At 37.5% G+C, this 25,110-nt stretch overlaps 1 protein-coding gene across 14 annotated transcripts in view; it reads left to right on the plus strand.

Annotated features, from left to right (window-relative positions):
- The window catches only part of LOC106056450 (cadherin-23-like), a 64,399-nt gene that overhangs the window by 20,334 nt on the left and 18,955 nt on the right, over positions 1 to 25,110 (plus strand). For 2 of the 14 annotated variants that reach the window (XM_013213199.2, XM_013213202.2), the window contains exons 2-12: positions 1,727 to 1,773; positions 2,800 to 2,911; positions 4,295 to 4,402; positions 8,297 to 8,421; positions 10,556 to 10,609; positions 11,868 to 11,969; positions 12,217 to 12,327; positions 12,577 to 12,714; positions 12,838 to 12,948; positions 22,406 to 22,502; positions 23,967 to 24,076. In XM_013213199.2, coding sequence (XP_013068653.2) covers positions 2,872 to 2,911; positions 4,295 to 4,402; positions 8,297 to 8,421; positions 10,556 to 10,609; positions 11,868 to 11,969; positions 12,217 to 12,327; positions 12,577 to 12,714; positions 12,838 to 12,948; positions 22,406 to 22,502; positions 23,967 to 24,076 — 996 coding nt within the window. In that variant the 5' untranslated portion in view covers positions 1,727 to 1,773; positions 2,800 to 2,871. The other 12 variants (XM_013213201.2, XM_013213203.2, XM_013213206.2 and 9 more) reach the window with 11 other exon arrangements.

Consider the following 25,110-nt stretch of genomic DNA (forward strand, 5'->3'; position numbering starts at 1 on the left):
TTCTTTCTCATTCTACTGTCTAAGGCTGCATTCATTCCTTTGCTTTACGCGAGGTTTGCACCAGTCCGCAAGTCCTATGGTTTATAAGTTTTAAAAAACAAAATAAAAAAAAAATTTCTTCATAAAAACACAAAGCTTATCAAAAGGGGAAGAACTCCGCCCTTACAACTAGATCTATCAATAATGTACACGTTATTTCTCGTATTTGATAACAAACAAATAATGACCAATAATTAATTGACTCATTGGTGTTTTTTTTTTAATTGATTCACGTTGTGTTAGGTCCACTAAATAATCGTTTAAAGTATTCACTTGATCGGAGAATACTTGAGGTAGAAATAGCGTGAACAATCATTTTAGGAGACTAAACCCAACAATTTAGTCATATCTGTGAATACTGAAGTATTAGTTTCTCTTGTTGGTATTAAAAAAAATTATTATCGGTTATTAATTGTCTAATTGGTTAATTTTTTTTTAATGATTCATGACTTGTCTATGCCAATAAATAATTGTGCAAAGTTTCAACTTGATCTAAGAATGGGTGTGGGAGAAATAACATGTACACACTTTTTACAGACAGAGTGAGTTGATATAAGCTTTGTAAAAATACCTTTTAAAAACGTTTATGTAAGAGAGAGAATTTCACATTTACAGCCATATATGTTTATATAAGCTTTGTAGAATATACAATGTTTTGACCAGTAATGTCCATCTGCACGAGCTAAAGGAAAGGGAATGTGTCCGGTGTGTGATGTGAAAGAAAGTGTGCGTGTTTGAGTGTGGAACAGTTTAGGTTAGAAACTTATTTAGGTCCGGAAGTATTCAAAATTGGATGACTTCAGTGAAGAATTCAGTTGCATATACCGAACGAAACGTACAAATCTTATGTATATATATATATATATGTGTAGATTTGATTTGTGAAATTGTGAACATATAATATTTACTAAAGTTTTTACTAAATTATTAAATTTTTACTACCTTTACTTTTTAACTGTTAATAGACCTTGCTTTTAATCAGGGGCGTAGCTAGGAATTTTCCATCATTTGGGGGCCCCGGGGGTTTGAATTCTTTGGGGGCCCCTGCATTTTGCGTAATATCTAATATTTTATGTAAAAAAAAAACACTCATTTGGGAGCCCCCCCTTAAGTGGGGGCCCGGAGGATTTTCAAAATCTCCCCCTCCTTCCCCACTCTAGCTACGCCACTGCCTTTAATAACTGAACTAAATAAAATTTAGCTCTTGTGGTATGAAGGGAGAGTTACCTTTTAGGGATTACGGGCACGGCATGGCCGATGTGCCAAAAAACTCAAAACTCTGTCTACAGCACACTCTAGTTCATTGGTTAAGATGGCTTCACGCTTAACAAGCCAGATATTTGGGAAGGAGGGAGATTTGAAAGGGTGTGTGGGGGGGGGGTTCCTAGAAAGAACATCTCAGCTAATTGTTTTATCTTACAGTCAAGACAAGCACAAACATTGTAATTGCACACATCTAGCAGGTGTATCTTGACTGACTAACTTGACTAGGCCTGGACACATTGTTATCTACATACTTTAGTCCTAGTAATCTTCCCTTGAATGGTCTTTTCTTGGATTTGTTTAAAACAAAATACTGTTTGTTCCTACTTCATTACTTAGATAAGTCAATTCATGTGTGTTTCATTTCTTTCTTTTGTTATTGACGATTTCTCCCTACAAATATATTACATTTTCTCCTATCTAGAGCAAGTGGCTGGTGCTGCTATTCGAGTATACCCATGAGTAGATTAGGTAAGTTAAAGATTTACCCCCTAACTGATAAACACAGAAACGGAATAATACTGTTGTTTTTTTTTCTAGCTTTTATCCTGTGCAGGAGGACATTTTAAAATCCTATTTTCAAATTTTAATTTAGCTAACAAAAAAATATTTGTTTCATACTAGATTTAGATCAATCTTCTCTGTATTTCTAATGATGGAAAACTATTATCCTACTACAAACACGTCAGATACTTAAAATAAAAAGCGTAAGAAGATAGATTGTAAAGCAGCGTATACAGCGTGTACCCCAAAGAGGTCAAGCCCGCTGGGCCCCCATATGATGGCAGATTCTTAGGTACGCCACTGCACTCCAGTGTGTAAACCAGAGTAGAAAGAACAGCTAGTTACAGAGGTGTATAGAGTGTTACGCTTGACGACTGACCGATACTAGTCAGTAATATTAGGTCACACTGAGTGTGCAGGGGAAAATAATGTAGAGCACATTTAATTTGCATAAACTAGATATAAAGTCCAAAAAAAGGGAATCATGGGAAGGTGGTAGTACCTTCTATCAGTGTCGAAAATTATCTAGAAAGATAGATATCCGCTTCTAAAAATACCTATATACATGGAAAACGAGCTATCGCAGTCAATCAGTCAGTCGCTAATCATCAGTCATTGTTTCGTGTAGGTTATATAATGTGCCTATTCACTATAGAAAAATATTGGTACGTATGTACAGTGTTTTAGTTCAACTACTTCACTCTTATTCTTTGGATTATTTATTTTGGTGCCATCGGTGTTTGAAGACATTGTACTCTACAAAACTAAAATCATTGCATTATTTCTTCACTATATCCCAGTAGTGTGGTGTATATATTTGTAGGTGTAGGACACATAATTGTGGATACAATAGAAAGCTCTCTCCAAAATTACATCATGACATTTATTTTCTAGAAATCTATGCCTCTTCTAACTGTTGCACTATAATTATATATAACCATCATGACTTAAAGTATTATTTTTTGGTCAAAAACAAATCAAATTCTATTCCAGCAGCTGTAGCATCCTATTAGATCGGCGGAGTAGAAGCACAATTTTACTGCACATGTTTTGATCCGTCGAATCATGACAATGTTTCGTATCTACAGCTTTCTGTTCTTAGCTGGTGAGTCACAAACTGATTTTATCCTAAACTCTCTAAATAAACTTAAATTCTTGCTTAATTTAACCTAGCGGTGATAACATCTGCTAGACTAGCAAGGGTGCAAAACAAAGTCACGTGAGTGGCTGTCATGGGATGAATATGTCAGGACATAGCAGGGCCTGGGACCTGAGGAGTACTTGCTGCCCATCTCTGGGACCTGAGGAGTACTTGCTGCCCATCTGTAGTCCGTTGGTGTATGCCAAGCAATCGAACCTAAACGTCCATCCTTCAGCTTGATGGTTTAACCACATCAACATTTGTAATCACTCGTTACACCCTGGTGTAGATTTGCTGCTATTCAAGCCATACTGTCAATTAAACATGGAACCTGAAGCAGCAACAGCGAGGGGACGCTCTAAATATGACTAAAGTCTAACCCGTCAAGTCATAACTTCTGTGTGACACATATCAAATAAGCTTTGGGAAGGTTGATAAACATTGTTTTCTCAAGAAAGATTGATATCACTTTAGCAGCTTCAAAGTCCGCTACACAAGTATAGAAATACTAATCGACTGGCGGCGTAGCATACGCCGCTCTTTTGCATGGCCCTCCTTACGCCACTGCAACCTATGCTTAAGTCCGGCCCTGTTATTTAGTGACGGGTGAATACTACTTGTTCTCCTCCCCCCCCCCCTAATTTATTTTTCGTGGGGTAACTCTAGCCCGTCCGACTATCAGAAAAAAAGTGATATTTCCTTTACTGTCCAAACTGTTGAGCCATGAAGAGATTTATATAGATATGTAGATATAGATAGATACTGTATGACTTTGCTACACGCAAGGTTCGTGTAGTAATTCTGTGCGTAGTAAAGAATAATTGGCCGTTGTCTTCCAAGATTTTTTCGATTTTTCCTAGACATTTTTGTTCAAAAAGTTCCTCTAAATATGGTAATGATGTGAGTGTAATTTTTGATGCTCTTTTTATGATGTTGTCTAGACAGGACTATACCGTGCACAATGGATAGTTGGATAGAGAGAGTGATAGATATAAATACAGACTAAGAGAGATAGAGACAGACAGAGACAGAGTTAGAGAGAGAGAGATAGAGACAGACTCAGAGAGATAGAGACAGACTCAGAGAGATAGAAACAGACTCAGAGAGATAGAGAGAGACATAGAGAGAGAGATAGAGAGAGATATAGAGAGAGAGACAGACAGACAGAGATAGAGACAGAGAAAGATTGAGACCGATAAATAGTTAAAAGAAATGAAAAGAGAGAGAGAGAGAGAGAAAGAGAGAAAAAGAGTAAAAGAATACTAATCAGAGAGAGAAATAGAGAGAGAAGACTAAAGAAGGACACATTCATTTAATGCTACATTACATCGCTTCTACATTTTACAGCTCCAGTCACTGTACTTTTTATGCCTGCTGGGATCAGCTCATCAATGTGTTCAGATGATCTCAGTGCAATCAGCGTTCCATCCACGATAGAAGAACACACCATGGCAGGTTTGATGACATTTGATAGATCGCCTTCATAGGAAATAGATTAAACACATTTTACCTTTACCTTTACCTATCCCTTAGTCTGTTGGACCGTTGGGGCACCGGGCAACATTTGTCGACCGTCTTTCTCCATTCCTCCCTTTTTTTTGCCTTGTTTAGAACCTCTTTCAATGGCAGGCCCGTCCATTCTTTAATGTTGTCCTCCCATAGCTTTCTGTCTGCCTCGTCTTCTTTTTCCTGGTACTGTTCCCTGATGGAAGGTATTTGCGAGCCCCGTAGATCTTGTAATATGGCCACATATTTTAAGCTTGCGTTTCTTTACGATAGTTAGCAGGTCATCATGGGGTCCGATCGCTGCAGTAACCCTGTCTTTAATCTCTTGGTTTGTGATGCGGTCTTCTAAACTCATTGATTTAATCTCTTTTTTTTAATTCAAACATTCATTCTCTGGGCTTTGACTATATAGGTAAAGTTATTCTGTTGCCCAGCATAAGAAACATATTAGAAGGGTGCCAACATGATACATTGATTGGGAGGGCGCCATTAACCGGTTTTTGCTCTCAGAAAAACAAATTACTCGGTGAAGACTGGGATTTTGAATCTCGGGATTTTTAGGGCACCTCTGAGTCCACACAACTCTAATGGGTACCTGACATAAGTGTGGGGAAAAGTAAAGGCGGTTGGTCGTTGTACTGGCCACAGAAACAGATGACCTTTACATCATCTGCCCTATAAACCACAAGTTCTGAAAGGGTAACTGGGATATGATGATTACCCTTTTATTGTATTTGAATTCTACATTTTCATTGAATAAAGGCAAACGCAGACCTTAAGTTCACGGACTGCATCAAAATCCTTGCAATCGCTGTCGGATTACACTTATCAAAAAAAATTCTAATCTAAGGCTACAACAATAGAGCTCCTTATGATGTCATGTTTGTTAGATAGAAGGCTTCCTCTTAAATACTTTCTACGACAGAGTAGCGCGGACAAAATAACGCAGACATAATAGCGCAGACATAATAGCGCGGACAAAATAACGCAGACATAATAGCGCGGACAAAATAACGCAGACATAATAGCGCGGACAAAATAACGCAGACATAATAGCGCGGACAAAATAACGCAGACATAATAGCGCGGACAAAATAACGCAGACATAATAGCGCGGACAAAATAACGCAGACATAATAGCGCGGACAAAATAACGCAGACATAATAGCGCGAAATTTCCCGACAAAATAGCGCAAAACAAAATAGCGCCAAACAACATATATATATATGATGTGTATAAAAGTACCAGACTTGAGTATGGGAAGGTCCTGGGCAGCATTTTTGTTGAGGTCTCCATTTTCTTCACTATTAATAGATCTAAAAGTATGCCATATTTCAGGAAAAGAGAGTGCTTTAAAATGTTATTTCGTTCTCCTTTTCACCAATGTTTCAAAGGCACAACTTGCAAAAATTAATGTTTTTGAAATGTGGTGACCCTGTTCAAGGGTTAAGTTTGATAATGTGTGTGTTATTGATGATATGACTAATAAAAAAAATATTGGTGATGTCATCAGATCTTTATAACTAACAAAGATTGTAACAACCAATTCACACTTTGCGGTTTAACCATCCTATCAAACAACTTCAAGACTATTCAGTATCCGCCGTCCTCTACAACTTTAGCTCACAGTAACGCAACTCCAACACCTGCAATTAGTAATACACCCTATAGTAGTAATTAGTAATAATTAGTAATACACCCAATTAGTAATACACCATATAAGAAATAAACAGAAAACTCAACGTCTGCTCAAAGATTAGAAACAGTAACTACAACGTCATAATAAAATAGAGATGTAACAAACAAAGAAACTCACTCTAAACTCACTCTAAACAGGGGTCCCAAAATTCTACAGAAATAGTCCAAGAAACTAATACTAAAGCAGCCTACTAGTTTCATCAAACTAAGAATCTTGTACGGACCGAGTGCACGTCCGTTTCAACCAATTGCAGAGGGTGAACTGCTTCGTAACCAAAGAATGACCAATAAAAGTGGCCAGATGTTATGACGTAGTAAAGTAATCAAATCAAGAAATACAGGGCGCTATTCCCCCCCCCCCCCCGGGGTTTGCGAGTAGAAACAAAATTATTAGAGTAGGGAGAGAGAAATACAAACGTGTCCAAACTACTCGTGACACCTCGTTGGACACAAGTGTTGTGCATAACAAGTTTGTATTTCATGTTTACAAGTGCTCAATGTGACCTCCACCGGCTTCACGGACATCTAGCCGGTACGTCCCAAACGTGGTGGACTAGTAGAAGAGTTGTTAAAGAACTTGCACTCTCCGCTTGCAAGGTCTCCCGACCCCAATGTGTGTGTGTGTGACCTTAAAGAACTTGCACTCTCCGCTTGCCAGGTCTCCTAACGCCACTGTGTGTGACCTTAAAGAACTTGCACTCTCCGCTTGCCAGGTCTCCCGACCCCACTGTGTGTGACCTTAAAGAACTTGCACTCTCCACTTGCCAGGTCCCCTAACCCCACTGTGTGTGACCTTAAAGAACTTGCACTCTCCGCTTGCCAGGTCTCCTAACCCCTTGTGTGTGTGTGTGACCTTAAAGAACTTGCACTCTCCGCTTGCCAGGTCCCCTAACCCCACTGTGTGTGTGTGACCTTAAAGAACTTGCACTCTCCGCTTGCCAGGTCCCCTAACCCCACTGTGTGTGTGTGACCTTAAAGAACTTGCACTCTCCGCTTGCCAGGTCCCCTAACCCCACTGTGTGTGTGTGACCTTAAAGAACTTGCACTCTCCGCTTGCCAGGTCTCCTAACCCCACTGTGTATGACCTTAAAGAACTTGCACTCTCCGCTTGCCAGGTCTCCTAACCCCACTGTGTGTGTGTGACCTTAAAGAATTTGCACTCTCCGCTTGCCAGGTCCCCTAACCCCACTGTGTGTGTGACCTTAAAGAACTTGCACTCTCCGCTTGCCAGGTCCCCCGACCCCACTGTGTGTGACCTTAAAGAACTTGCACTCTCCGCTTGCCAGGTCTCCTAACCCCACTGTGTGTGTGTGACCTTAAAGAACTTGCACTCTCCGCTTGCCAGGTCCCCTAACCCCACTGTGTGTGTGTGACCTTAAAGAACTTGCACTCTCCGCTTGCCAGGTCCCCTAACCCCACTGTGTGTGTGTGACCTTAAAGAACTTGCACTCTCCGCTTGCCAGGTCTCCTAACCCCACTGTGTGTGTGTGACCTTAAAGAACTTGCACTCTCCGCTTGCCAGGTCCCCCGACCCCAATGTGTGTGACATTTTCCTGTGTTAAAGAACTTGCACTCTCCGCTTGCCAGGTCCCCCGACCCCAATGTGTGTGACATTTTCCTGTGTTAAAGAACTTGCACTCTCCGCTTGCCAGGTCCCCCGACCCCACTGTGTGTGACATTTTCCTGTGTTAAAGAACTTGCACTCTCCGCTTGCCAGGTCCCCCGACCCCAATGTGTGTGACATTTTCCTGTGTTAAAGAACTTGCACTCTCCGCTTGCCAGGTCCCCCGACCCCACTGTGTGTGACATTTTCCTGTGTTAAAGAACTTGCACTCTCCGCTTGCCAGGTCTCCCGACCCCACTGTGTGTGACCTTAAAGAACAAGCACTCTCCGCTTGCCAGGTCTCCCGACCCCACTGTGTGTGACCTTAAAGAACAAGCACTCTCCGCTTGTCAGGTCTCCCGACCCCACTGTGTGTGACATTTTCCTGTGTTAAAGAACTTGCACTCTCCGCTTGCCAGGTCTCCCGACCCCACTGTGTGTGACATTTTCCTGTGTTAAAGAAAGTGTTTCACCTTTGCCAGTAAGTATAGTGAAATGGTTTTGATGCATTCTTTTTTAACCCCCCTGTATTTCTACAAAGGTACATTGATAAGGAACATCACCACAAGCAATGATCTGGAACTGGACCAAATGCCATACTTTGAAGTGGTCAATGGCAGCCTATTTACTACTATAAACTTCACTGTCGATGGAGAACAGAACCAGGTACTGAGATTTACTCTCAAGCTGTTTAGGCATATTGCTTTAAGACAATCGTTGACATTGAGATGCAAATAGATTTAACCGTCTCTCCTTTTCTTTTATTATATTCTGTCCTGTCAAAGGTTTATGATACTTGTGAAATATTCTTTAAAAAAAAATCTTTAGTCCATTGCTCGAAAAGAATAGGCCTATATAACTTAGTGCTTAAAAAGAAACATAAAGTCGACTTTAAATTGATTTGTAGAATGTTATCGTGAGTGTGTGTGTTTCTGATGACGGCATGATTAAAGATGTAGGCGAATGGTTAGGTTGGCTAGGCTGAAAAGATTCTGATGAAATCACGAGATAGACATACTTTATTGTTATGAAATGTGTTTCTGTGGTTCACAGATTACGAGGGTGTCCTGTAGACAGCACGACGACTAACTGCCTTAACTTTTCCCAAACTAATGTCGGGTTTCCATTAGAGTATCCTAAAATCCCGAAATTCAAAATCACAGTCTTCACCGAGATTTGAACCCTATGGCCGAGATTCTTCGGTTGAAAAGCCAAGTACTTTATTTCTTAGGCACCGCCCCCACCCTGACAAGTATTCTTTTTTTTTCTTTACTGCTGCTTAAGCATAGTGCAGTCTAGGATTATGTCTTTCCAGTAGTCAACAACAATGTCCACTTCATATTGGTGCTAAGGATGACCATAGCCTGTTTAATTTTTACATCAATTGCTGTTTATATATATATATATATAGTTCGTCCATCGTGGTTTGATGATGACCACTTTTTTCATTGAGGAGTTGAGGGCTTTGCACAGAGTTTTGTGCCTCCTGGTGTGGCTGGTGAGAGCTATGTGAGCCCGAAATGTTCAGTTGCACACTGGGCAGGTTATTCCAGCTGGAGCTACTGTCATTGGCCTTGCTTTTTTTTTCTCTGACGCTTTTCACCTGCCAGCGTTGTTCTCTTGTCCTCTGCAATTTGTGCGCCAGTTTTTTACAGCGCGGCGTCATGATGCTCTGTCATGTGCTTCCGTATCCCAGGTGGCTGAGTCAATGCTGAAGGCTTTGAGAAGCTTTGATCGTTTCCCTGAAGCGTTTTCTTTGTCCACCTTGTGAGCGCTATAAAAGGCACACAATTAATTAAAATCGTTTGTTATTCAATTCGGACTATCGGCGTATGTTACCTAGTTTAGCTTTTGCCTAGTTCAAGAAACTGTTGCCTATTTCAAGAAACTGTTGCCTAGTTCAAGAAACTGTTGCCTAGTTCAAGAAACTGTTGCCTAGTTCAAGAAACTGTTGCCTAGTTCATGAAACTGTTGCCTAGTTCATGAAACTGTTGCCTAGTTCATGAAACTGTTGCCTAGTTCATGAAACTGTTGCCTAGTTCATGAAACTGTTGCCTAGTTCAAGAAACTGTTGCCTAGTTCATGAAACTGTTGCCTAGTTCAAGAAACTGTTGCCTAGTTCATGAAACTGTTGCCTAGTTCATGAAACTGTTGCCTAGTTCATGAAACTGTTGCCTAGTTCATGAAACTGTTGCCTAGTTCAAGAAACTGTTGCCTAGTTCAAGAAACTGTTGCCTAGTTCATGAAACTGTTGCCTAGTTCAAGAAACTGTTGCCTAGTTCAAGAAACTGTTGCCTAGTTCATGAAACTGTTGCCTAGTTCAAGAAACTGTTGCCTAGTTCAAGAAACGCCTGCAGTCATGCTGAACTTTTGGGTACCACCGTGATAATCTTCAGTCCTGAAAGAAAGTTTGAAACGTATAGCATTGGACCTTTATGCAATGGACCTCATTCACCAACCGTTAACAAACAATTTTTAGACACGTGGTGCTCTATCTCTTCTATAGAATTTACGATCTCATGTTTAGTTCATGATGGTTGTCACGTGACCGTTTGTTTCGTGCTTTTATCAATAAGATCACGTGATTAAATGTTGTTTGTTTACGATTGGTGAATGAGGTCAATTATATATCTTTGGGGGGAGGGGGGAATACGATTTAAAGCAGTCTAAAAGAGTTCAAAAAATATATTCATGGCTTGAAAAAAATGACTTTTAAAATTATATTAGCAAAAAGAATATATTATGTTTACGTTTGAATAGAATTTTGGGGGTCTATCTCTTCTTTATTTTCTTGTCATAGAAACTCTGTCAAGAGGTATCCACAACAACTTTTGTTGCCCAACTAAAGTGCAAGGTAATTGTTTGTGTTTTATGAATCAAATAATTTTATTTTTTTAACCAGTCTGTGCAAAAACAGGCGTCCCTTTCTTAACCAATCTTTTTTAGATTTATTAATCGGTAAAAAATATTTTTAAAATATTGGCCTGAGTCAACTTCATCTTCTGGTTTAGAGAATAACAAGAAAAACATTTTTTAAAAATACTTTAAAAAAAAGCGTATTTTAAGTGTATTTGAATCAATCTAGTTTGGATCAGTCCTGTAATTTTATGTATGATTGACCTAGACATAGGCCTATCGATCTGTGCAATAGAAATATTTTTATAAATTCGTTTTATTTATCTTTCTCAATGCGCTATGATCCTATCACTTGTCTGGACCCAGTTGTGAAAAAATGGGGGGGGGCGGAAAGAAGGGGTATATCATGAATGTTTACATGATGTTTTTTTTTAAATGCATAATAAAAACAAACATTCACTCAGGGCTCGAGTCCTCAAGGGAACTAATTTATTTTATACCACTGCATCTTTCAAGTATAACACATTACCATTGTTTAAGGTACAAAACAAAATAATTAATTACCAATAGTTAATTAACTAATTGGTTAATTATTTTTTTTGGAATTGATTCTTATTTTGTCAGGTATAAGAAATAATTGTGCACAATTTCAGCTTAATCCTAGATTGGGTGTAAGAGAAATAACGTGTACAAACTTTTTACCAGACAGAGTGAGTTGATAGAAGCTTTGTAAAAAAAGAAAGATGGAAATTGAAAATAAAAACATGAATATTTTTTTAAATTTACCTCCCTTCCTCCCCACTGATATCTTATTTATGTTGACTTCCATATTGTGTTGAGACATACTGTTACCCACTGATATGTTATTTATGTTGACTTCCATATTGTGTTGAGACATACTGTTACCCACTGATATGTTATTTATGTTGACTTCCATATTGTGTTGAGACATACTGTTACCCACTGATATCTTATTTATGTTGACTTCCATATTGTGTTGAGACATACTGTTACCCACTGATATCTTATTTATGTTGACTTCCATATTGTGTTGAGACATACTGTTACCCACTGATATCTTATTTATGTTGACTTCCATATTGTGTTGAGACATACTGTTACCCACTGATATGTTATTTATGTTGACTTCCATATAGTGTTGAGACATACTGTTACCCACTGATATCTTATTTATGTTGACTTCCATAATGTGTTGAGAAATACTATTACCCACTGAATTCTATTCATTGTTCTAGGGAGAGCCGTCGATGGCTACTATGATTATCATATTCCAAGCAAAAGACGACTTTGATCCAGTTTTGCCCCAAACTTTTGTTCAAGGCATCAATGTTACTGAGGTATTGACAGTGTCTTTAAACAACTTCTGTTGTCAGTTTACATAAATACATAGAAAAATAGATAGAAATATAGGCTCATGAATTTGTTTCTGGAATACTTTGTTCTCCTAAGTCCTAAGCTGTTGATTACTTGTTTGAGACACGTCAAAGGTAACAATTATGTTACTTACTTAAGTAGACAATAAAGCCCCCAAGAGACCTGTTCGTGACATAATTATTTTGAAATAGTTGTCTCATTTGTTTACAGAGGACACCAAGAAACACTGTGGTATTGGATTTTAAAAATTCCATTTATGCAGCCACAGATGAAGATTGTCTTGTCAGTGAAATGATTTACTCCATTTCAGACTCTTCAAAGGTATTTTTCACTGTTTTGGCTACACTCATGGAATTTAGCTATTGTAGTTTGTTTTAGATTTTAAATCGAAAAGGGGAATTTTATCATTCTAACCATCTGGATTTGGGTTTTAAACTCAAAACCATCTTGAGGGATTTAAAACTTAATTCCTCTAGAGGAGAGTTCTAAACTCAAAACCCCCTTGGTTACATTCATAGATCTATTTCTAGATTATATAGACTATAAATCTTCTAATATTTCTTCACCCAGATGTTCGTAATTAAATCCAATTCACTCTTAACACTAATCGGTGACTTGGATTATGAGACTTTGCCAGAAACGCCTTCAAATGGTGCCAAGCAGATTTATGTCAATATTACTGTAACATCAGTGCCTAATAGTGGGCAGGTAAGATAAAGTAACTATTTTACAACATATATTGAGAATCAGCTACTTTGAAAATGAAACAATATGGTTTACTTATTTTGGTTTTCATTGATAAATTTAAGAAAATATTGTTTGTCCTCATAGGGAACAATTTATAGGAGCACTTGGAAACTTCTTACAATTAATGTGATGGATGTTGATGATGAGAAGCCAATTTTTGATAGCACAGATTTCCAGCTACATGCCAATGAATCAGTAAGTACTTGTAATAGCCATTTATTTGAGATTATAAAGAGATACAAAAAAAAAAGAATAGGGAAACTAGAAATATACCGGTAATAATATAGTTATTTGTGATGCAAAAGAAATAACAGGTGTGCCTATAAACTAACAAAATTTTAATGACAAGATATGATTGACATACCCATTAGCCTATCAAGGGGGTTTTGGGGTTCATCCCCCCCCTCCTCCAAAATGACATTTCTCTCCCTTCCTACAGAGGTGGAAACTTTGTGACTGTTTTTTTTGCTTTAATTTTGCTTCTTCTTCTTCTTCTTCTTCTAGCCAGCTTTATTGCCGCTGAGCTGTGAGCTCTTTTGCAGACTGTGCCAAGGAAAAAAAGTGTGCTGTTTTCTTCAGTTGTTCAGCACTGCCGTACAGGGTGTTGGTTATGTTGGGCTGTAGTGGAAGTAGGGTCTGCCTAAGGTGGATTAGGGAGGGGCATTCAAAGAGGATATGGTTTACGGTTTCAAAGGGGTGGGCGCAATGTCTGCAAAGGGGTAGTTGTGTGGAGTTTATTTTGTTCAGGTGGTAATTTAATAGTGGTGTGTGTCCTGTTCTTAGTTGGAAGATTGTAGATTGTTCTTTGCGGGGGAGGAAGTTAATACTGTCCAGTTTGTTAGGCGTAGTCATTTCTCTGTACATGGCTCTGCCTGTGTTTCCTGATGCCCATTGGTTGAGCCACTCCTCTTTGTGATTGTTGACTAACATTGACCTTAGGGTGAGGTAGTTAACAGGTCTATCTGGTTGTTCCATAGTTGAACCTGCCTTTGATAGCTTATCTGCCTTTTCATTTCCCATAATGCCAATGTGTCCAGGGATCCACTGTAGTGTAATATTGATATTTAATTTTGATATCATCTGGTGGATTATCATACTGAGTGTTGTCAACTCTCTTGGGCTGTTTGAGGTGCTGCTGTTAAGTGCTTGCAGAGTAGATTGGGAGTCTGTAAAGACAACAATATCTGATGGTGGTTGCACTCCTTCATATAATTTGTTTTCCACTGTCTGGAGTGCTATGGTAATTGCCTCAATTTCGGCTTGGAAGTTTGAGCAGTAATCACCACAGGGGCGCTTATCTCAAAGTGTTTATTTTTAGGGAAGACCAGGAAAGCACCAAGACCAGCATTGATGGTAGCTTTGAAAGCCGATCCGTCTGTATAAATATGGATAGCTGTTTTTTGATAGCTTTCGATTGTTTCAAGCGTGCCTACTTTGAGCTCCAGTGGATTTGATTCTTTTGTTAAGGTGTTATTTAGTAAATGTGTTTTGATGGTTGGTTGTTTGTAATTTAGTCCGGGTGTAATGTTTGAAAACCTGGTAATTTTTTCTCGGTTATTGGGTAGGTGGTGTTTTAGGGCTAGTTCATCAGTAAGTTGGATCAGAGTCCTTTGCTTTTTTTGGTTGTTTTTCCTATTTCTCTGTGTTAGTAATTTATTTGGATGATCGTCCTCCAACCTTCTGTATCTCTCAATAGCTTCTAATGCTGCTCTGTTGCGCCTTAACTTAAGAGGTTCAATATTGGAGTCTATTTCACAGGCTGCTGTGGGAGTAGTTCTCATACCTCCACTAATTAACCGCAAGGCTTGGTTTTGGATTGTATCTAATGATGATTGATAGGTTTTGTTGGCAGCTACTTGTATGGAGAGACAGTTATCCATTACAGATCTGACATATCCAGTGTATTACTGTCTTGAGGTTTTTCTTTTCAGCTCCCCAGGATGTTCCTGCTAGGTGTTTTATTATGTTTAATCTTTGTGATGCCTTATCTTATCTTATATAATACAGACGTTACTTCAAAAAAGAAGATGATTACGTCCTACGCGTCATGCATTTAGTCATGCATATTAACCAATGACTTAAATTCTGCCAAGTCACTGGTTTTCCTGGCTAGCTCAGGCAACCCATTCCATGCTCTAATAGCACTAGGGAAGAAGGAGTATTTGTACAAATTTGTCCTAGCATATGGGACGAGGAATGTGCCTTTATCTTTGTGTCTTTCAGAGTATTTTATTAAATTTTGTTTTTGTATTTGAAGATTATGGTTCAGTGTTTTATGTATGATTGCTACTTTACTTTTGAGCCTTCAAAGCCTTGAGCTTTCTTTCGTTAGGTTAATATGGGCTATTTCACTTGCATGTATATTATATACATTTGTGTGTAGATATATATGCTTATATATATGTATATAAGTATGTGTATGTATGTATGTATAAATATGTATGTATTTGAATGACTGTTATCTAATAGCATTATAGAGTATAATAGAGTATTTTATTAAATTTTGTTTTTGTATTTGAAGATTATGGTTCAGTGTTTTATGTATTATTGCTACTCTACTTTTGAGCCTTCTGTCCTGAAGGCTTTCTAAAATTAGTGATTTTACTAAAGGTGTTACTCTAGTCAAATGTGAATATTCGTTTGTTATGAATCGCACTGCTCTATTTTGTGTCTGTTCTAGTTTCTTAATGTTTTCTTGAGTTGAGGGGTCCCAAACAGAGGATGCATATTCTATTATTGGCCTAACCAAGGTTAAATAACATTTTAGTTTTATGTTCTTATTTGATTTATAGAAATTTCTTTTAATAAATCCTAATGCTTTGTTTAATTTTTCTGTAGTTTCATCAATATGTGGATTCCATGACAGTTTTTCATTTATTATAACACCTAGGTATTTTGCGTTTTTAGTCTGTGTTACTGGTTTGCCATGAATAAGATAAGTGGAATTAATTTGTTTTAGTTTTTTTGTTACTCTTAACAACTGACATTTTTCTGGGTGGAAAGACATGCTCCAATTTGATTCCCATTTCTGTAATTCATCTAATTCTCTTTGTAAAATATCTGTGTCTTGTGTTGTTTTTATTGTTCTATATATTATGCAATCGTCTGCAAATAATCTGACTTTTGTTCCTGAAGTAATGCAATTTGGTAAATCATTTATGTAAATTAAAAATAGTAGTGGACCCAAGACTGTTCCTTGAGGTACACCTGAGTTTACTGTTATCGGTGTTGATTTAGAGCCATTTATTATTACAGTTTGTTCTCTCCCTATCAGAAAGTCTTTAATCCACTGATGCTGTGGACCATTAATGCCGAAATATTTTAATTTTTTAAGCAAACTATGGTGGTGAACTTTGTCAAAAGCCTTAGAAAAATCTAGTAAGATAGCATCTATTTGTTCACTATTATCTAAACCTTTTGAAAAATCATCAATTAGTCCTATTAGTTGTGTTTCACATGATCTATATTTCCTAAAGCCATGTTGGTATGGTGTGAGGACATTATGTTTGTCTAAGTGGTTTATGATGTTGCTACATATTATGTGTTCTAGGATTTTACATGTGATGCTGGTAAGTGATACTGGTCTGTAGTTTCCTGGGTCAGATTTTTCTCCTTTTTTAAATAGGGGGGTGACATAGCTTTTTTCCAGTCCTTTGGTACTCTGCCCTGGTTAAGTGAAGCCTGAAAGAGTATTTTGAACACTGGGGCTAGCTCATTACTTAGTTCTTTGAGTAATCTAGCTGGAATACCATCAGGTCCAGAAGCTTTATTTGGTTTGGTGTTGGCTAATAGTTTTTGAATTCCATTTTCTTGTACTACTATATCTTCTATGTTGTCTACTTGGTTCAAATTCAGTAATATGTCTTTGTCTCCTTGGGCTGAGAATGCTGATGCAAAGTATTTGTTTAGAATGTTTGCTTTAGTTTCATTATCATTATGTATTATGTTATGTTCATCTTTTAATGGCGCTACGCCTGTTGTTTCCATTTTCTTAGACTTAATGTATGACCATAGGTTTTTGTTGTTGTCTTTAGATATTACATTATTTATGTATTCACTCTGCAGCTGTCTGCTTACTTTTTGGGTTAAGTGTTTAATTTTTATATACTTTTTGTAAACTCTTTCTGCATTAGTTTCTTTAAATTTTCTATATAGGTTTTCCTTCTGTTTACAAAGCTTCTTTAGTCTATTATTAAACCAGCATTTATTTATTTTGTTTGATGTGTATTTAGTTTGTATTTGATTGTCTATAATGCTTTTAAGATGGTTTTTAATGAAATTCCAGAGGTCATCGACTGGTTGGTTAATGTCTTTTTCTAATAAGAATGTTTGTTGAAAGTTTAATGCAGCTTGGTGTAGTTGTGTTAGGTTACATTTATTCCAGAGTAAGATTTTTCTTTTGAGTTTTGTATTGGCTACTGCTTTTATCTGACTGTGTATTTTTATGATCTCATGGTCTGATAGACCAGGGATAATATCATAATCAACTACTAATCCAGGTCTGTTGGTTAAGAAGAGATCTAATGTGTTGTTTAATCTAGTTGGCTTTTTAATGATTTGATCTAAACAGGTTGTGTAAAGTTTCTATGAAAAGCTCATTTATGTCCTTAAGGTTTTGGTGTTTATCTATGGTTAGTGTTTTTACTGCATTTTTATTGTCTTTTAATTTGCCTTTTCTTTTAAATCTGCCATAAAGTGTTTTAGAGACAGTCTTTGGTCTAGTTTTACACCAAGATATGTTGGATTTTCTTCTTTATTTATTGGCTGAGAGTCTATTTTTAGGATGTAGTTTCTTTTTGCTGTTTTGTTGCTGTGGCTAAAGATTGAATAAACTGACTTTTCTTTGTTTATTTCCATTTTCCATAATTTTGAATATGTGGAGATAGTTGTGAGGGCTCTATTTAGTTTGTATCTAGTCAGCACTGGATATTTCTCTGTAGTCCAAATTAAAAGGTCGTCTGCATAAAGTGCCTTATTGACCGAAATGAGGTCTGGGAGGTCATTCATGAAGATTAGAAAGAGAGTGCAGCTAAGGGCTGAACCTTGTGGTAGTCCTTCTTCCAAACTTTTTTGACTAGAGATGGCACCTTCGAATCGGGTTTGGATGGTTCTGTTTTTTAAGAATGCTCTGATCCAGCAGTACATTTTTCCATGGATGCCCATTTTTTTCATCTTCAAAAATAGACCTTTTCTCCACACTCTATCATAGGCTTGCTGCAAATCTATAAATACTGCTGTAGTGTGCTTGTTTTCATGAAACCCTTCTACTGTGTCCTGGATAAAACGAAAGAGGTGGTCTTCTGTTCTACTTGCTTTCCTGAAGCCAGCTTGTGCATTGTGGAGTGAGCAAGTACTTTCTAGCCACCAATAAAGTCGGTTATTGATATTTTTTTCTGCCATTTTGCCAATGTTGGATGTTAGAGATATTGGTCTATAACTTTTTGGGTCTCCAGGTGGTTTATTTTTCTTTAAGATGGGTATTATGTTTGCGGTTCTCCATTCCTGTGGTATGTCTCCAGTTTTCCACGTATGGTTGATAAAGTTAAGTATACAGTTTTGGGCCTGTGGTCCTAGTCCCCGAATCATTTCATTTGTTATTTTATCGGGTCCAGGGGATTTTCTTTTCTTGAGGCTTTTTAGGGCAGTATTGAGCTCATGTAGAGTGAAGGGAGTGTCAAAGATCTGACAGTTGACTGTTGGAGCTTTTTCTTCTTTCTTTAAGATATTACTGAAGGCCTGGTCCAATTGTTTTCTTGGCTTTGACTTGTTAATGCTGGCAAAATATTTATTGAAGGTTTCAGCCTTTTTAAGGTTTTCTGTTATTATGTCGTCAGTGTCTTTTATAGGTTGGGGGTTTGTTATTTGTTTCTTTCCTGCTAGCCGGTGCAGAAGGGTCCAGGCCTTTCGACCATCCTTGTTTAGATCTAGTTGTTCGCATGTTGTGGTCCACTTTTTATTTTTTTCTGTTTTAATTTTGTATCTTATAAGCCCTGTCAATTTGTTGTACGTTGTTTTGTTCTCTCTAGTAGGATTTTTTTCTATAGTCTTCCTGGCCATGTTTCTTTCTTTTACTAATTTATCTAATTCAGGTGTCCAAAAAGGTTTGTATTTCTTAACTTGGCCTCGAGGGATGTATTTTTTTTTGCTGCTTGTAAGATGTTTGAGACTATAGTTGTGTATGTTGAATTGACGTCTGTCTCAATTACGCTTGATAGTCTTGTGTCTGTTTCTTGTGAAAAAGCTGCCCAGTTAGCTTTTTTATAGTTCCATCTAGTTGTTTTGTTGGATTGGTATCTACCTGGCATTCCAATATTGAGGAGTGGTTGTTTTTCCTATTTCTCTGTGTTAGTAATTTATTTGGATGGTCACTACCTATGTCTTCAAGTACTGTTATTTTAGAAGAGTCGGTAATGTCTGTAGAGATAAAAGTTAGGTCAGGTCTGCTAGTTGTGTTGTGTGCTCTGTGGAGGAAAGTTGGAGGTGTAGTTTTGTTTTGCAGAAGGTGTAGGTTAGAGGCATTTGTTACATCCTCTATTTCTTTGCCACGCTTGTTGTAGTGTGGGTAGCCTAGGGAAGGTGTGTGTGCATTGAAGTCGCCAGCTATTATTGTCCTTGTGTAGTGTGGTAGTTTTATTTCTATTTCTGCTGTTGATGATGGTGGGCAATAGTAGTTTTTGATGGTTTACTTTGTTCCTCCTCTCCAAAGAAGTATTTCCTGCGTGTCGATGTCTGTAATGTTCTGTATTTGTTTTACTGTGGCTTGTGTGTCGTTTCTTATGAGGGTCATAATTCCCTGGCATGTGGTGCAAAGGCATCTGTACTGTGTGTAGCCTGTGATGTTTATTTTTTTCTTGGGCAGTAGTGTTTCTTGCAATAGCGCTATGTGTATATCATGCTTCTTGAGTATGTGTTGGAGTTCTGTTGTCTTGTTTTGTAGGCCTAAGATGTTGAGTTGCAAAAGGTTTAGGTGTTTGCTGCTAGTCTGTTTTTTATTTCCAGTAGCTGACTTATCACAGGCAGTCCTGGAAGAAACTGCCATGCGCAGACCGTTTACGAGGCGACATCTGAGCTCGTATGGATTTTTCGTTAAATTCCTTGGCATTTAGTGTAGGCTGGGTGTTTCCTCAGGCTTTTTTTAAATATATAAATATATAGTCCCCGCATTTTAAGGGAGTTTTCGGTCTTGGCAATTTTCTCCAATACTGACATAAAAGGAAACATCTAGGTCTGAAGACTGGAACCGGAATATCCATGGGACAAGGTGGAGTTGGCCAATGGTCCATTCTCCCCATCCATAGAGCTCTCCAAATGGAACTTTTCTGCAGTAGAAAGCTTAAAGTGGACTGTGCCCTGGGTATGCTCTGTGGAATCGTCACATCCTGGATCCAGGCCCCTTCACGATATCACATTCACCAGATTTAGAAAAAAAACACTTCATGTTGGGTTTATGTCTAGTATTAGAATGTAGTGAGACAAGGACCTCCGTCTGGTGTAGTGCAATCCAGACCTCTGTCAAAAAGCACCTAGGGGGGGGGGAAGGTCCATTATTATTCACTTAGTGAAATGCAAGTGGAAAGGCAGTGGGGTTATTTATTTCTCTTGGTCATTTCCAAGCCCCGATACCCACACGGGGGAGTATCGCCACATAGTGGAGGTTTGGAGTCAGAGTTTTCCTTCTCCTAGATGGGTTGCGTTATTTAGGCTGACGTGCCCCATCAACACGAAGCTAAACTGGTTTTGAGGCGCCAGTGTTCCACCTTTCATCCCTTCTCCTGTCAGTTTGTAAGAACAGGTTCCGCCGGATTTTTGAGAAAATCACACGTGAAGGCCAGGAGCTGGATTTGACTGTCAGAGGCATTTAGAGACGCAAGCCATGGGAGCATGTCTTGGAAAGTGGGTGCTTATCCCCACTTTCACCCCCGGCATTGACAGTCCTTTGGAACCCTAATTTTGCTTAATGTAGGTGAGATTTTAATGTTAAGCCATCACTTTTCCTTTCACAGCCAAGGGGGTTTTAAGTTTAAAATCTCCCTTCCGAGGGGTTTCGAGGTTAAAACTAGAGATGGGAAATGAAATGAAATCGAACCGAACAAACCGAACTCAAACCTCACTTATGACTGAACCGAACCCGAACTTTGAAACTGCTCCGTACGAACCGAACCAAACAAACCCTCCTTATCTTAACCGAACTAATTTTTTGTAATTTGTACATCCCTTTTTTATATTTTTGGTTTAACAATAATAAAAAAAAATTACTTAAATATTTTACTTAAATTCTAATGATTTTATTATCCTTTGTAAACTTGGGAAGGGCGGCACGCTAGGGATTCCCATTGGTTTTTCCATGCGTGCCTACTCTACCCTGGCCTTGAATTTTCGCGGGCTGTTTGCAATATTCGTTTTAAGGGGAATAGCCTGCCCTATAAGTAGATCCAGTAAGTAGAAAGTCAATTTTAAAATATTGTCACTTTTATTTGAAATGGCTGCTAGTTAAGAGTAGGATATTTTTGGTCGATTTTAGAATGTAGATATAAATTTTTTGTTCTAGTTCAAAATAAATTTTAATTATCTGATTTTAATCAGTTAAAAACGGAATCTCTTTTATAAATATTTAGCCTAATATTAAAAAGTAAGAAACTAAGTAAGAAGAGGTTAAGCAATTGATTGGTGGTTATGCATTGATGATGATGAAATTAGTGTAATACAAATGTGAAACGGCGGACAATCTTGCAACATGAAAGAGTAGGCCTAAAGACGTTGTTTTGTGGTGAGCTAGATTTCGTTTAAATATCAGTATATTTCATTAATATTACATCTCTATCTAAAGTTAAATATGTGAATATTGTAATAATAGTTAGGCTATATTGAGTTGTTCACATAAGAAATTTCTTTTAAAGTTTATTAAGTAAATACATAAAACACCTTTATTGGTTCAATTGTACTAGCTGTTTAGAAGTGACAAATCAACAACGACCAACTAACAAGGAGGGGTGTCGAAAAAAATATTTTATACTCAGTATAACTTATCTGAATATTAGTAAAATTACATGTTTGAAAATTAAAATATATTAAGTAGGAAATGTCATTTTATCTTCTAATAAGACCTTGTTAAATGTAGACTGCTTTCCAGACCCCTTAGCTAGAACCTATCCTAGGGTACAAAAGACATAAGAATAAAATCAGAATGTAGATTATCTACATATACACATTTGTGTGTGTGTGTAAAGAAAATATTCACCCCACCCCCACCTTGAAAAAAATCCTGGCTATGCCCATAAATATACAAATTAGTTGAAAGGAAATTACTTTTACAATTTACTAATATACCATAGGAAGGTCCCAAGAGAAAGTTCAAGAAAGGAGAAGGGTTGGGGGTAGAGTTAGCCTCCCTACCCTGTAGAAAAACCACTAGCTACAAAAACACCAAACTGCAAAAAATATATTGGCTCCTTATAATTTTATTATCTAAATAATAATACCTTTAAGATCATGCATTTAAACAAAAAAAAAAAGCATTTAAGTTTTTTTTTTTTGCACAACACAATATTTGATTTGGGTAGTACACCAAAGATAAATCTTTGGCAAGAAAGGATTTTTTTTTTCAAATTATGTATTTTCTTTTGTTTAATCATATCATTGTTATTTGTTCTAGACAGATTTATCAACACAATGGTTGAAAAGTTCACCACGTTTAAATGCTCAAGATGGAGACAAAGGAATCAACACTACAATTAATTATTCTATAACAAGTAAGGCTTTTATAAGTGTTATGTGTTCATTTGGTTTCATTGAAAATAACTTTAAAATAGAGGCTCTTTAAGTGTATTTATTTATACAGTCATTGTAATCAAATGCAATAATAGATGCAAAAGATTTAAGTAATCTATAAATAAACAAAAACAACTTCCTTTTAAATATAATAATATTTGCACATGCCACAAGGGTTGTGATAAAAAAATTCATACAATAAAAGAATTTTCATACCATGAGCAATATTTGCTAAATTATTCTCCAGGTTCTCCTAAACCTTGCTTCTTTTAGTCATATCATGTGAAATTATCCATTTATACATATTGTTACGAATCTTGCTATCCAGGCTCTCTGCAAACTGCACCACACGACACCACCAACTGAAAGAACTTGACAACTCAGGGCTCCAAATAACGTAATAGTTTAATGTCAATAAATAACTGCCAATACTGTACAATTGGCAGCACGTAACACAAGACTGTACACATCTCTCCGTTTCAACCGTACCGCCGTATCAACTCTTGCATTGGTCTCTCTGTCTCTTCTCGGACTTGTACTGAGCCATCGTAACGAACCGTAGCTCGAGAAGTTGTGTCTCCCCCGTCTCTGATACCTTCGCTCTTTATATAGGGTCCCTGCTGGCCTTCTAGAACCAGGCAGAACGTCGCTCGACCATTCTGTGTGGTCATATGACTACATCCCTCGTGACGCTCCTGAGCTCTGTTCACGACGACGATCCTCTCGAACCTTCATGTTGATACTCGTCTCTGCTGACCGTCGTAACTCGTCACGGTTGACCGCTCGTCTAGCGCTGGCCTGGGGCGATTTGCGTCGGCTGACTACACACACACCACTACCCCCATCTGTGCCACCACCAGGTTTATAACAATATATACACAGATTTTCTTATGTTTATTATCCTGTCCTTATCCAAACCTCCTGCAGGATGGCTGAGGAAGGAGATGGGCAAGGTTCAAAGCCAGGATCAGTGAGATAATGTGACTTTCTTCAAGGATGACATCACTTTATCATTGTAGACTCATTTAAAAAATAAATGAACCTGACCTGTGAAAAACAAAAAATTCAGTTTCTCACTGTAGACTCATTGAAAATAAATGAAACAAACCTGTGAAAAACAAAAAGTCTACAAAATCCAGTCATAAAAAGTGCCATGTTGTTGAGTCTAAAATGTTGACCTAATGTGACTGCCATGGGACTAAAACATGAAATAAAAACTTCTTTAGTAAAAACAAAACAATAACAAAATTTACTATGAAATAAAACAATAATCCTGCCTTTAAATTCAGACAAGAAAATGTTTGGTGCACTATTTGTTTGATAAAGTAATTTTCTATGTTGGAGTTTTTCAAATCTCGCGTACAAGTATATTAGTTATGTGAAAAAAAAGAAGTTTTGGATTTTTTGTTTCAATATTGACTAATATACATGTTCTTCTTTCTTAGATATTGCTCCACAAGATTTACAAATCGAAATAAACAATAGCACTGGAGATGTTCGCATTTTATCAGTTCTGGACAGAAATAAAATTAGTGAATACATTATTACCGTAACAGTAAGTTGAATAAATTCATTTAAAATATATTTTGATTGATTTGCAATCATTGTAAGTTGTAAGATTGTAGCAGTATTTTTTTCCTCTTGTTACCTGGCCGAATAAAACTTTTTTCACCTATATTTATATTATTGTGTTAAGTCTATGCTTTATGCAGCGGCGTAGCTAGCTATGTGCGGGTGGTGCAGGCCGCACGGGGCATCAAGCGACAAGGGGCATCAAACAAAGGACAATTTAAACTTTCTCAGTAAAAACTGCACAAACTCAGACCATTTGAAATGTACACTTTTATTTATATAGCTACTTTGTTGATATCCTCTATTCTCTCTAAACACAACTAAAACTTAACTTAACTAACTAAAGACTAGCCTGAGTTGACTAGGTTTGTTTACATCTCTAATTAACGCACTTTTAGACGTCCACTTTACTTTCTTCTAAGGAAAATACTAAACGGCAAAAAAAGTTTTCAGAAATTGTTACCAACTTTTTAGCTTCCCCTGCAAACTCTTTTCTCAAGATCAAGTATTAGGCTACATCAGCATGAAAATGGAGTAAACGATAGATGGAGGTTATCACCAAGAACTGAATAGGAAGAGACCATCAGAACATTCAGACAGCTGGGAGGAAATGTGTAAAGGGCGGTATTCACAGCGATGGTCAAGATTTATTGAAACAAGCAGGAAAAATTGGAAACCCTACATAAAGAGACTCTTGGACATCATTTGTTTTGCTCTCCAATCAGAATCTGGCACTCTTGGGCATCACGAACAATTTGAAGAAGAATTGGGAGAACACAAATGAAGGCAATTTGTTGGAGTTAGTGATATTACTATCCTAGTGGACTCTACTCCTGAAGGAACATTGGGTTCGAACCAAACTTACACAAATACATAAGAATTTATTGTAATTATGGGTGGTCATGGAAATAGATCATACAACAATTAAAACTAGCCATCTATATTTCGATTATTTTCGATTGTATACCTGACATCTAAAAGTTGGACCTAGCTTCCAACATTGACGGTAATGAATAA

Source organism: Biomphalaria glabrata, chromosome 6, assembly GCF_947242115.1.
Source record: "Biomphalaria glabrata chromosome 6, xgBioGlab47.1, whole genome shotgun sequence".
Lineage (NCBI taxonomy): Eukaryota > Metazoa > Mollusca > Gastropoda > Planorbidae > Biomphalaria > Biomphalaria glabrata.